The sequence below is a fragment of the Prosopis cineraria genome, unplaced genomic scaffold (genome assembly GCF_029017545.1).
Source record: "Prosopis cineraria cultivar Desert tree isolate PC_DT_omini unplaced genomic scaffold, ASM2901754v1 PC14, whole genome shotgun sequence".
Taxonomy (NCBI): Eukaryota; Viridiplantae; Streptophyta; class Magnoliopsida; order Fabales; family Fabaceae; genus Prosopis; species Prosopis cineraria.
The window spans coordinates 1,228,913-1,242,420 of record NW_026555345.1 but is presented as its reverse complement, the minus strand read 5'-3'; the positions used below and the strand labels follow the sequence as shown (position 1 = coordinate 1,242,420).

The following is a 13,508-nucleotide window of genomic DNA, read 5'->3' as shown; positions in this document are numbered from 1 at the left end:
AAAATAATAATTAGTTGTGACAAAATAATAATTGATTCACAGTTAACATTTTGTCATTTTCCCATTTGGCCATGAGTCATTATTAATATTTAAGGCAAATGAGCACTCATTGATATTTCCACCGTGAATAGTAGTAGCCTTCCGTATTTCTGGAGTCCGGAATGGAAAGACTTGGAGACAATAGACATGGCTATCTGGAATACACTTTAGATGAAATTATAACAATTGGGGGAAAATTAATTTCTCACAAACAAAAAGCAACATTTCCCATGTTTTTTTTTTTAACACAGATACTAGATTATAAAACCAAAACTACACATATAACTAAACTGCTAAAAAAACCATGGCAAGAGTAGGACCCAGCCATTAATTCAAAGATATACTCACTTCATTAAAAAATATGAGGCATTTTTAATCGAATCTCACCCTTCAATAAAGTAGTTACTTACTTTTAAACTAATCACATCTTTTCATATTTACCTTTATTAAACACCCTATAGTAAATATATAGTCATTATCAATAGGGGCATTTTTGAGAAAAAGGCAATAGGTATACCTTAAAATACTAAAAATGCTTTACATTTTTAGCATCAAACTCTTTAAAAAATATCCTATATTTTTTAATGGAGTAAGTATAAAAGAAAAAAATTATATTACACAGTTTACAAAAGTCAATTAACTGTAATAATTATGTTTAAAAATAAAAAAAGTAGACCAAAATGCTTTATATTAATCAACATAAACATATATTAATTATTTCTTATTAGTATAAATTATGAAGGGTAATTTAAAAAAGAGTAGAGTAACAGATTTATTCACAAACTATTTTTCAAGGAGCATTTGATAGCCCAAACTATTAGATGATATAAAATAAATCACGAATTTTTAAAAATAGAGCATCAATAGCTAGCCATTAACTTTAGCTAACGGACGTTATGTGGAGCTCTCAATAACACATGGCACAACATGGGTACAACACGTCAGCATAGTAAAGATGCAAATTTAGCCATAAATTACTTTTTGAGGAGCGTTGAGTAGCGTCTATTATAAAAAAGGATCATCTAACACTTTCCCCTCAATTTTGACCAAACACTATTTATTTTCATATTTATGAGGTTCACAAAGCATTAATCTCTTCAATCTTCTTGCCTTCATTCACAATATAAACTCCAAAAGAAGAGGTTTAATGAGTTCTTATATGAAGACATTCACAAGAATGATGTCAATGAAGTAGAAGCTTGATTTTACTATGCATGAAAAAAGCTTGATCCTAACATAATTTAGTCACGAATTATTTTTTTTACTTTGTTAGTGTCGTCTTTGTGAATGTCTTCAGATAAGAACTCTTTAAACCTCTTCTTCTTAAGCTGAAATTGAGAATGAAAGCAAGAAGATTGAAAAAATTAATACTTTATAGGCCTTATAAGCATGAAAATAAATAATATTTAGTCAAAATTGAGGACAAAATGTTGGATGGTCCCTTTTTTTATAATATAAGCTATCTAGTGTTTTTTGAAAAATAATTTGACTAAATTTACACCTTTATCATGCTGATATGTCATGTTATATGTCATTGTGAGCTCCACATAACATCTGTCAGTTAAAGTTAATAGCAGGTTATTGATACTCCATTTCTAAAAGTTCATAATTTATTTTAAATTATCTAATAGTTTACGCTATCAAATGCTCCTTGAAAAATAATTTGTAACCAAATTTATTACTTTACCTCTAAAAAAATGAGCAATAAATGTTTATTAAAATAGATAATTTTACCTATAAAAAAAGATAAATAAAAAGTCAGTTTCATTTCTCTAACAATTAAAAATGGAGTAGTTAAGAAGCTTGATCTAAGATAGAGGAGAATGCCATCAGCCACGTTGCGCGCATATTCAAAGACCATGAAAGTTTCCGAGTTTGTTATTTCTTGTTTCTGGATTTTATGTGCGCATACCAGGGTTGGGGGATTCTCTAGATATGACAGAGGAGGATGAAGCAGCAATCATTTCAAATGATGCTACAGTTAATAATATGGAGGTGATCACACTAACGTCCGATTCCTGTTATGTTAGAACATTCTAACTCCATGAATGATGAATTATTCAGAGTTATTCTGCACCAGAAAGTTCCTTTCTGACGGAGCTCATAATTGGTGAAACCACACAAGTCCGTTTTGAAATGAAGTTTGGTAACTCATGGCCAGCATTCTCACTGTGATTTCAATTGTAATAATTAATTAGAGCTAGAGCACTTAAGGAGCTATAAGAACTGAAAAGTGAAATCCATTTCCAAGGACCTAAGTAAGAAGTGATAATTCATATATTAGAGTTAATCATACCCTACTACATGCATAAATATATTAGTTTATCTTAACATGCCCAATTCCGCAAACAACCAGCTTCTTCCCAGGGTCCAAAATGGTGTATCGACACAAAAAGGATTCCAAAGAGGATGACCAACCCATAACGCCTGATTAAAGTTCAGTAGGAGCTTGCACTGAAGCAGATTTTCAATCACACCACTCCAGAAGGAAGACGCAGCACAAGCTGACCCCCAAATACACTGCATTCAATTGTATATCACAAAAGTCATGCTGGGAAGTTCTTTACATGCTCTAATAAAAAAGCTGCAAAAGAAAGCGGTGAAAGGGAAGAACTAAATAAATAATGCACTCAACCAACCTTTTGACATAGTAGTAACAGAAATCTGCTAAGATGAAAGTCTGAACAATTTCAGAAATAAGAACCATTGATGGCCATAAACCATAGCCCAGGGCAACCAACAACTGTCCACGACTATCCAAGACCTATTGCATGAAACAATAAGTTGGTAGCGAAATAAGATATAAGAAAGTCCCAATAAGCTATGTAACTAAGGAAATTGTGCTTCGAGAAGCAGCAAATTCAACTGTCGACCCTAAGCTAACAAATTGAATGTCTATATCAGGTTAAGAAATGTAAACGTAGAAAAGGAAAATTGCATAAAGAAGTACAGATATCCATGCAGTAGTTTCTGGAGAAGGACAACTTTGTTATAACATTGAAAATTTACAAGAGACTAATCCTTAAAGAATTGTGTATATATTTCACTCAGAGATAGAGAGACAGCCATCCCCAAAAATGTCCTCTTATTGATTTTGATCAGCAGCACAAGTGCTGCCATATGTGCAAATGAATCAAGAGACAACTAATCCGTTGACTAGTTTAGATGAACACAGAGCCATACCTGAAGAACCCAATGAGCACAGCTCAGGAATCTTGCAACACCCAGTGCAAATACATAATGAGCTGTGAATGGCTCAACAATCTGGAATAATATTAGAAAATAAGTTATATAGGAAAGTAACAGAATTAGATCCCATAAAAGCAGAACCTTGGAAGATAATTTTTAAATAAAAAAATTTTACTTTGGTGTTCTGCATGACCCGCAGCTGGGGCAGTACTGAAACAGCTTCTAGATATACACAAAAGGCCCAGAAAATCCGATTCACAAAATGATGAGAAGTTGATGGATGAATCAACAACGCAAGCACAGCACATGGAATCACCTGCATTCAATTTCAAAGATGGAGGACATGAACCCAGCCGATAGAATGTAAAGTGTATGAGTTGCTGGCAATCAACTATCAGTAACAACATTGCATAATTACATATAAAAGAAAGCACAGTTAAGATCCTTCATGTAGACAAGCACGCCAACAAGAAAGGGGGAAGGGATGAGGGAGAGAAGAGTCACATGAAAACAAATGCAGCAGGTTTAACATAATGCCATGGCAACTGGTTATATTTCAATAGGAACATCATAATAAGCCATGTGAAAACTAAATAGAACATCCCAAACCCACCATCTTCCAAAAAGTAATTAAGCGTCCACAAGGTATTTTTAGTGTCAGCATCATTAATAAATTCCAATGTTCAATGCATCAGAACATGTGAAACACAAACACTGAAGCTGCAAAGTTTTGTTTATCTTGGCTTCCATTTAAAGAATAAGGACACTACAAGAAAACTACTGCATTTTGAAACTTGGGACCATACCTTCCTTATATGTATGTATGTATGTATGGTAAATGCTCCAAAACAATAGCAAACTTACCACATAATATATTGCAAAGTTATCCTTCTCCTCCATGTAACTGGACTTCAGTTTGAAACGAATCATATATATAACCCACAATGTTGTAGCTAAAGTAGCTAAGTCAAGAAGGGTGTGTATATCATATTCCATAACAAAACTGCAGTACAGCCTAACAGCTAAAAATATAGCTGTTAACTCCTGAGATTTGAGTGATAGTCCTGTACAGCATTGAATACCAGGATAAAAGGCTTGAAGGCATGGGAGTTATGGCAGGAAAAGAAACCTTAGCGATACAAACATGAAGCATCAACATCTTAACTCATTGTATGTTGCGTGACACAGGCAGAACCTATAAGAAATTATATTCGTCCCAATTAAATTAATGAGAAAAATGAAAAAAAAAAACAAAAGTACTCTGGTGTTTCCGCACTGAAAAGAACTAGTCCCAGGTTAACGAAGAAGCATCCAGGCTCGAGCATGTAGATACCAGTAACACGAACCAAAACCTTAATCCAGAAATATTAAAAAAAAAAAATCCTTTTTCCTAACCCAAATTTTCCGAGCATTCCAATTAAGCATCAAGGGAATCTAAGGTTCACCCCTCTCACTATCTATATACAAGTCAAGAGAGGCTGGAAAGATCTAAAGCTGGTCAATAAGCGGGGCAGTTCTATCAATCTACCCTATTCACACAACCCAAAAACGGAACACCAAAATATCGCACAATATTTGCTCATAGCTAGACCAATTGTTGATTAATCAAACATATTCCAACGATTAACAAGAAATTCTCAATCAATCAAATAAATCCACCGACAGAATTTCCACAAAATGATTGCTAGTACCAGCGCATGTCTTCTCCTTCATAAGCTTATAAATGAGGACTGAAATTCCTAAGGAGTGCACGGCCTCGGCAGCGACAAATAGATTATCATGATCGTGAACAATGAACCGAAGCAACACAAGAGCCGCCATACCCGAAACCACGGCCAGAAAAGCCTTCACCTTTGGGGGTTGCCGCCTCACCCATGCTGCCAAGGCGTGGATCGGCTTTTTCTGAGGCCTCATGAGGTCGTCGTCGTCTTCTTCTTCTTCTCTTCTTCCTTTTCCCCCCCTTTTCTTTCTAGCCCCTCGGCGAAGGAGAGAATTGACTGTAGGGAGATTATGGGCAAGAAATGAAAGAAATTGAAGTAACAGTTCCAGGAGATATTGGTGAGGGTGAAGTTCTTCAGTTTCGGAATCTCATGTTCTCAAAGAGGATGGATATGCGATTTCGAGCCAATGCAATCTTCGGCCGAAACAGCGAGCGAGGCCGAAAAGACAAAATCGAAGATGAGAACAGATGAAAGTATGTAACATGTTAACCTTTGTTTTTATTCTGATTTTTTTTAGCTGGCCAAAGAAAAAAATTTCATTATATTTTGGCTTGAAGTTTTTCTAGAAAGAAATTCCTTCAAGTTTTTTAAGTGCGCATGATTTTTTTACTTTTTTTTTTCAACTGCTCAAGATCTGAAAAAAAAAAACTGGTAAAAAATATGTGGAAAAAAGTCTTCTTTTAACACTTTTTTATCTTCCATTTAAGATTATTTCATCACTTTGCTGATTTAGGTTTGTTATTATTAAACCACACCACATAATTAAAAACTAGCCTCGACTTTACGCCCATTAATATATTGATATTGATTAATTGATTTGGTTGAAGAGATCTGGTTGAGTTTGTTTCTAACATACAATTTAAAATATGATCAAAGTGATTAACAAGTGTCAAATAATTTTTAATAGGGTTGGGTTTAGTAAAAAGAATAATTTTCTCATAATATAATAAATTAATATTTGAATTCTAGTTAAAAAAAATGCTTATATTTAAAGTTTTTTTGGTTTATGTTCTCATTTTTTATTTTTAAAAATTATTTTATAATATAATTTTTAAAATTATTTTTAAAGCAAAATAAAATGAAAATATGTTCAGTTATGTCAATTAAAAAATAATTTTAAAATTAAAATGAATTGATAATGATAATTTGTTATAGGTAGTTAATGAAAATAATTAATAATCAAATTTAGTCAAAGTAAGTATAATTTTTAATAATTAAATATAATATATTTTAATAACAAAAAAAATAAAACCAAAATAACATAAAGGTGTTTCTATTTTTTTGTTTTTAAAAACAAAAATTGAAAACAGTTTTAAAAACAATCAAATAAAAAATACATATTCAAATATAATTGCATTTAATAGAAAGATATACTCTTTCTCAAATGATAAAAGTAACTATAAATAATAAGAAGAGTTAACAATAGAGAAAATTAATCATTTGATCTTTATAATTTTGATTCAATTGTAATTTAGTCTTTTAATTTTGATTCATTATAACTCAATTTTTAAAATTTTGACTCAATTATAAATCAATCTTTAAACTTTTTTTTTTATAATTTAATTCCTGAAGTTTCAACCTTTTAAATATTAGTCCCTATATTTTAAAAAATATAAAGATTAAACATAATTTAAAATTTATTACTAATTTTAAATTATTAAACTCTTTTAATCTTTATAAATATTATGAATGTTAAAAGTTTAAAATATTTTTATCCTTACAATTTTATTATTTTAAATATAAAAATAAATATTTAAAAGGTTAAAATTTCAGAGATTAAATTATAAGAAGTAAAGTTCACAGACTAATTTATAATCGAGTCAAAAATTTTAAGATTAAATTATAATAAATTAAAATTGAGGAATTGAATTATAATTAAATTAAAATTACAAGAATTAAATAATTAATTTTTTTAAAAAATATATAGCAAGGGATGTATATGATATGAGCGCGACAAGGGATGTGGATCCCCTAGTGTCTAACGCTGGTTTTCTTAACTGGAGTACATTGTAAAGAGATAAATTTGTTATGAACATGACACTGCCCCCCTTTATTATTATTATTATTATTATTATTATTATTATACATTTCCAATTAATTCATAAACCAATATTATCAGTTAACATTCCTAAAATACCTCAATGTTTTCAAATTAACGGAGGTCTCGTAATTTTCAATCTTCGAGAAAAAAAACTTATTTTCAAATAAAGTATGAATTTTAAATTTCAGGCATCACAGTTTAAATAAAAATAAATAGGAAAAGTAATAATGTAACATATTTAAGTAACAAAGTGTTTGATAAAATATTAGCGATAATATCACTTTTAGTTTTTAAACTTTTTAGTTATTAAAATTTAATTCAACATAATTAAATCTTTATAGTTTATTAAGTTAAAAAATTATAAAAATTAAATTATATTGACTCGACAGGCTATAACCATTGAGTTGTTATAAGTAAACGAAAAAGAAAAAAAACTGATTTGTACTTTTGATTGATTTAAAATTTAAGGATTAAATTGATCATTAAAAAATGTAGAGATTAAAAGTTATAGTTTTACCTTGTACCAAAAAATAGGTTACATTTTTGCAAACTACAAATATCAAAAGGAGTACATATGCAAGGGGCATAATAAAAAAAGAAAACTACTAGAAAACATTGAATAGGATGTTTTTCATGCAAAAGCATGACAAAGTACGTTGTTTTTTATGAGGTACAAGTATACTGCGTGAAGCTGTGAACAATAGAGACTAATCTTCTTTGGAGTATTGAAGACTTCAATAAATTCCTTTCGATTAGGGTGCTATAGATACAAAGTTGATTTTATTTAAATAGGGTTTAGAAGTAAAACATGGTTTTAAAAAATTTACAGAAACAAAACCAAACAATATCTGTTTACCATAAAATCGCGTTTTGCGACTTCAAACAAATTTTTGAAGCTTCAAAGGCTAAACCAAGCAAGCACCTAGCTGCAACAAGTTGCTTCTGATAGCAGCAACAACACTAATAAAAACATTAACCAATATTAAGAAAATTAGAATGAATTAGCCAGTGAATCGTGTAAATTTAATGAACTTGTTAATTTGAATTTTAAAATCAATCAATTGAAATTACTTGATGAATGAACAATGGGATAAAAATTCAACTAAAGTTTAATAACAAATATTCTAAGAAATGCACTCTAGCTTTATAGTTTTGAAACATCAAGCATCCATGTAAGGCTTTGCTTGCATGCGATTGTGTACGCCTAATTTGGCGAAAAATCGGGGCAATAATTGGAGACTAATGCTTAAACCTGTGAAATGACAAATGTAACGACGAACCAGATTGTTGTTAGCCTCCACCTTCCTAGCTCTAACTCCACCATTCCACTCCTTTCCATGTCAAAATCAGCCATAAAGAATCAACAGCTAACATGAATTAGACCTCCTGAGTACAGACTTGAGATGTCTGTCTTCCTCAAATGATACCATGCCTACAAGGGATGGATCATCCAGCAACATCCTGGCCACCAAGTAACCAGCAATGGACCAGGTCTGGCATTTACGCGCCTGCTTCCCTATGTATCTGCCAGACTTTCCGTCATAGTATTCTGGCCAGTTATCATTCAACAATTTGGCTTCAGCAATCTCAAGGGCTCGCTTCGCAATATGGGGTCGTCCAATCTTGATGCTGGCCGCCGTGAGAAGCCATAAAAGAACTGAATGAAAAAGCCACAATAGTCACATTAATAATCTGAAGTACTAAGGAGAAAAGAATTAGGGTACAACTAATTATGAGTTTGATGACATGTTTCCATGCAGAAGGTAGCCAAGGGCAGAACAGCACCTGGCCAAGACCCGCCGTTGTGGTAACTCCATCTAGTATTTTTTGGGTCACATCCAGTTATGATACGCCATTCATGGCTTTCTAAAGCTGGATAACAAACTTTCACTGGCATCTCCCCAATTAATTCCTGCCACCGTGATTCTATGAGGTCCATGATTGCAATGGATTGCTCATGAGTAGCCAGGGACGACAAAATTGCCACGCAATTTCCCAGGCAAAACCAGCGGAAATCCATCCTGGCAGGACTGACATTTCCTATAAAGTAGCCACCGTTATCAGGCATGAAATCAAAAATCCAATCCGGAAGAGAATCAGGGATAACATTAAACTTGTTTACTGCAGTATGTGAGTACTCCTCTGTTTTGTAGCGATATATATCATTAAGTTGCTTCAAATCCAACCAATAGTAGCTTCTTAAATGATAGATTAGGGCATGTAAGCGTGTGACAATTCGTCCCACAAAATCTTTTCCCTCGTCATCTTGCTTAAGCAATTGCAAGGCACATCTTAAAGCCATGAAGAAAAGTGCTTGAATTTCAATGGGATACCCATAAACACCCTGAAACCATGTATCATCAATTAAAAGTAGGACAGAGTAAAAGTAAACATTATACAGGAATGAAAGAGCAAGAAATATCCCCTTTCAAAATAACCGTATAATGTCAGTCTGATGCATAATTATTTTATGGACTCTTGATTCAGCTGATGTCACAGTCGGCACACAAATTATTTCTTCTCCCCATTAAAGGGAGGACAATATCTAAGAATAATCTCATCCTACAATTGCTGGTAAAAAAACAAAATCTCATCCTACAACTGAAGGCCTTGGTTTTCATTTCGACTATCAGGTGTTGTAAATTTGTACGAACTCACCATTCTACGATCAATCATACAGCATCCATCAGCACATAAAAGAGTTGGGAACGTGTCAAACCCCTCTGAAAGACATAAACTAAGAATCAGTCGCATTCCCTTCTGACATTCAGGGAGTTCAGCCAAGGATGTGTCTCCGGTACACTTTGTATACCCACGAAGTAGTATGATCCACCAAAATCCAGAATCGACTGGAGCAACCCTTCCTATTGCACTTTCACCAAAATCTGCTATCAAGGTCTCAAGCTCTCTGACTGGTTCATGTAATACTTTGAAACTAGCAGGCATCACTCCTGCTCCTAGCTGGAATCTATCAACTTTTTTCTCCCACGACTGAAGGCGAAGAGTCTTCAGTATAAAGTTTTTAACAATGTCAGGTTCCCCTTTCATCAGAAAGGCCAACGCACTTGGAACAAAGTCTCTTACAAACACCTACGGACACAAATAGTACCTTAGACAACATCTTCCATCACTGAAAATGGGAAGATTTGGTAAGAGCAATATATAGCAGTCAACTCCCTGACCCAGTAAAAAATAGAAGGAAAACAATGACAAGAGGGAAACATGCAAAAGACTCATCCGTTAAAAAATATGCTAGCTTATTTGGTAAGAGCGTAAATTCCTAGAATTAGAAGTATCGCTTTATGAGAAATCATGGCTTTAATGTAAATGTGTAACCAGAAGCTACAAGTGTTTGAGTGGCTACACACTGGAGGTCCATCTCATAAATAACTTGGAGAAAAAAGAAAATGAAGCCAAACAATCTATTTTAGGTACCGAACAATCGGTGGAAGATGATGTGCCTTACAATCATTATATTCATCCCAAGTGGTGTTAGTATGATACAAAGAGTCTATTAGATTTTGCAAACACATCCCCTCTCCCCAAATGAAAATTCAGATACAATTATGAAATCACAAGGACCTTGCACCTGATTATAATTCAGATTCTCCTTAGAATTATCCAAGGCAGCAATTGTCCCAACCGGTTGACCGCGAAAATATACTAAGGAACGCCTCAGAGCCTCCCAACCTTCAAGTATGATTGTATGTGGATCCGATGCTGGTGTTATTGGGGCATTAGTAACTGATCTTTGCATTGGAGATAGAGCATTATCAAGATTGTCCCCCGAGCCATGAGTGTTCTCAGCATTTCTGTACAAGTGACGTTGAGAAGTTTCTATTCCTAGTTCACTGAATGACCTTTCCTCACATGATCTCTGCCTGTCTATAACATTCATACTCGCCTTTCGCCTCTCAAACAGTTTTGAAACGTCAGGATCCTTGATTTCTGTGTCCTTATCTTGTGAATCTGTTTTTTCAGAACTTCCGTTGTGTGAACCATCCATGGAAAACGGCATGCACTTCCCACAATTTTAATGGTTTAGAAGAGTATTGCACTTGTAGTAGTATGCTCAAAAACCTGCAATTAAGTTTCGCAAGATTTAGTGACCCAAAAAAAAAAAAAAGAAGTTTCGTAAGATTCATGACATATAATTAACATAAATATAAAACTATGCCTAAACTAATTAATTCTATGATTTGAAAACTTTATAAACCCAAGTAAAATCTGCCAAGACTTCCAACTTTTTGGCATATTAGGTTAATCCATTCAGTTTGACGGCTTATGAGTCTCCAATATCGTATAAAGTCATGGATCTTGTAAATAACAGAGACTATATGGTAGTGAATGTTGAGCTTTAATGGGACAGTAAAAATATAAAGTTAGAGTAGCAGAGATAAGAATGTTGAGATGAATATGCAAGCATACATGTAAAAATAAAATTCAAAATGAGTACATATAAAAAAAATAGGTGTAGCACCTATTGAGAGGAAAGTGGTAGAAAATTGTTTAAGATAGTTTGGACGAAGAAGATTGCAGGAGGCACTAATTAGAAGAGTGAAATAGATAATTTTGAACCTTATTAATAAAGTTAGGGAAAAGCTAAAAAGAACACTTATAAAAGTTATTAACTAAGACATCTTAGTTTATAATATTCTCAAAAATTTGGTAAATGATAAAGCACAATAATGCCATACAATTCATGTAGCCAATTTTATCTAGTGAGATAATGCTTGTTATTGTTGCTGTTCAACTATGTAATATTCAAAATGACTCCTGTTTATTAAGCATCACAAACACCCGCCAAGAGGTGATCAATTTGAAAATCCAACATGATTGAAGCAGATCTTGCTCTGATTGTCACATTCAAAAGAATTAAACGACACAGTGGTCCGTACGTCCAGCATTCCAGACCACGGATTGAAGCTAAAGTAATGGTCTACTTATATTTTACACTTTTAGAACAAAATACTTCTTAACTGGAAAACATCCCACGATATTTGAAGTGTATACTTGATGCCGTTTTGACAACAGAAGGAGGAGAACAACCATTGATGAAATCAAGCCAAAATTAAAAAGAAATAGTCTCCGGTCAAAGCATGAAATGAAAGAAAATAAAAGGAGGAAGCAATTGGTGATGGCTAATTGTTTTAACATACGGGCAAAGTCCCTATCAACTAAAGACTAACTGGAATGTTCTTTAAACATCGATCCATTTACTAGAATCTTTGTTTTGCCCATTGGAACGAGCGCATTTAAATTGTTAGATGAAAGAGCACTGTACAACCATGTAATAATGACAAAACAGACATGTGATTATGATTTTTCAAGGACTGCAACGAGACAAAACTTGATAAATCACCGTTTCTTCTTAGCTGAATTCAGTTTCCAGATTCCTGAGCAACTTAACCAAATAAAACAGAACTTCCACTATAGCAACCTATTATAAGGCTTGCACATTATTCCAATCAAGCTCATGCCACGGGTGAACGAACCAAATACGCCGCAAGATTCATGCAATCTTATAAAGTCCAATAATCCGAAAACACAAACACAATGCACATGACAGCTGAATATGCAATCAAAATACAAGAAAGAACAATGAAATTCAAGAACAGAAAAACTAACCCCGAACTCGAAAAGAGCGAGGAGGCGGCACAGAGAAGAAAACGAGATAACTAAAGGTTCTTTTCTCAGGAAGAGCGAAGAGCTTCCACGATAATGCAATAGCAAGAAGGCAAGCACGACCCCCGTGAACGTCCATGTGAATGAAATAACAGAAAAGGGGGCTATGAGCCTGTGAACAACGGGCCAGGGGGTAGCTTTTGGTTCGGATTTGTTCGTGCGGGCAGATATTTTGGTAAAACACGCACACTTGAAGTGTGACGGGGTGTGAGAAGCAGCGAGGAAAGGAAGGAGAATTCTAGAATGCGCGGTTCATTATATTTCGTACAATTTTTTCGCGATAAATGAGAAGGAAAATGCGTCTTTTAAAAAGTACACACGTAATGGCGCAGGCTGCTGCGCAATGGGGCGTGTTTCAGACTTGAGAGGAATAACGTCTTTGCTACTAGACCACGCAAAACGGCCAACACACAGTGCGTTCTTGTTTGGCACACTGCAGTGTAACTGTAAGTCCGCTAGGTTGGCCATGACATGGAGCGATTTACACTTAATATAATTTAAATATTTCAAAATTATTAACTTTTGTTATGACGTATTAAAATTATTATTTTTATTAAAATTATTTTTTCTAGGATATTCTTTAATGTTGTTATTAGTGGTATCCTAAGATAGTGTTTGAAAGTTTTCTCTGATATAGAATGGAATAAAGTGGGATGCTAGAAATTTTATACCGTTGTTTAAAAGGAAAAATATTTAAGAGTAAGCGAAATGATTTGCAATGGCCTTCCCACCCTTCCTTATCTTTCCTAAACACATTTTTTCTTATCCCTAATTTAGAAGGTCAAGGATGAAATGAACTATTATAAATAATATCGCTATAAATTTACCCTTAC

At 33.5% G+C, this 13,508-nt stretch overlaps 2 protein-coding genes across 2 annotated transcripts; both read right to left on the bottom strand.

Moving 5' to 3' along the window:
• Positions 1-2,257: 2,257 nt before the first annotated feature.
• On the bottom strand, positions 2,258-5,425 carry LOC129292269 (uncharacterized). Its single transcript, XM_054929844.1, has 6 exons — positions 4,920-5,425; positions 4,093-4,292; positions 3,404-3,544; positions 3,223-3,303; positions 2,679-2,803; positions 2,258-2,559 (listed from the first exon to the last, which is right to left on the bottom strand). Exons 1-6 carry the CDS (start codon positions 5,140-5,142, stop codon positions 2,511-2,513), a joined length of 819 nt encoding a protein of 272 aa, XP_054785819.1. The 5' UTR covers positions 5,143-5,425; the 3' UTR covers positions 2,258-2,510.
• A 2,662-nt stretch (positions 5,426-8,087) lies between these two features.
• LOC129293507 (probable alkaline/neutral invertase F) lies at positions 8,088-12,900 on the bottom strand. The gene is made up of 5 exons (XM_054931514.1): positions 12,619-12,900; positions 10,580-11,070; positions 9,649-10,080; positions 8,776-9,334; positions 8,088-8,647 (listed from the first exon to the last, which is right to left on the bottom strand). The coding sequence occupies exons 2-5, from the start codon at positions 11,006-11,008 to the stop codon at positions 8,358-8,360; spliced, it is 1,710 nt and encodes a 569-aa protein (XP_054787489.1). The 5' UTR covers positions 11,009-11,070; positions 12,619-12,900; the 3' UTR covers positions 8,088-8,357.
• Positions 12,901-13,508: the final 608 nt, after the last annotated feature.

Excerpts from the sequence above, each read along its gene's own strand:
- LOC129292269 (XM_054929844.1), bottom strand. The coding sequence starts at position 5,142 with ATGAGGCCTCAGAAAAAGCCGATCCACGCCTTGGCAGCATGGGTGAGG. Across the intron at positions 4,293-4,919 it reads GAAGGAGAAGACATGCGCTG|GACTATCACTCAAATCTCAG; the intron begins GTACTAGCAATC and ends AATGCTGTACAG. Across the intron at positions 3,545-4,092 it reads ACTTTGCAATATATTATGTG|GTGATTCCATGTGCTGTGCT; the intron begins GTAAGTTTGCTA and ends AATTGAATGCAG.
- LOC129293507 (XM_054931514.1), bottom strand. The coding sequence starts at position 11,008 with ATGCCGTTTTCCATGGATGGTTCACACAACGGAAGTTCTGAAAAAACA. Across the intron at positions 9,335-9,648 it reads GTATGATTGATCGTAGAATG|GGTGTTTATGGGTATCCCAT; the intron begins GTGAGTTCGTAC and ends ACATGGTTTCAG. Across the intron at positions 8,648-8,775 it reads CAACGGCGGGTCTTGGCCAG|TTCTTTTATGGCTTCTCACG; the intron begins GTGCTGTTCTGC and ends TTTTTCATTCAG.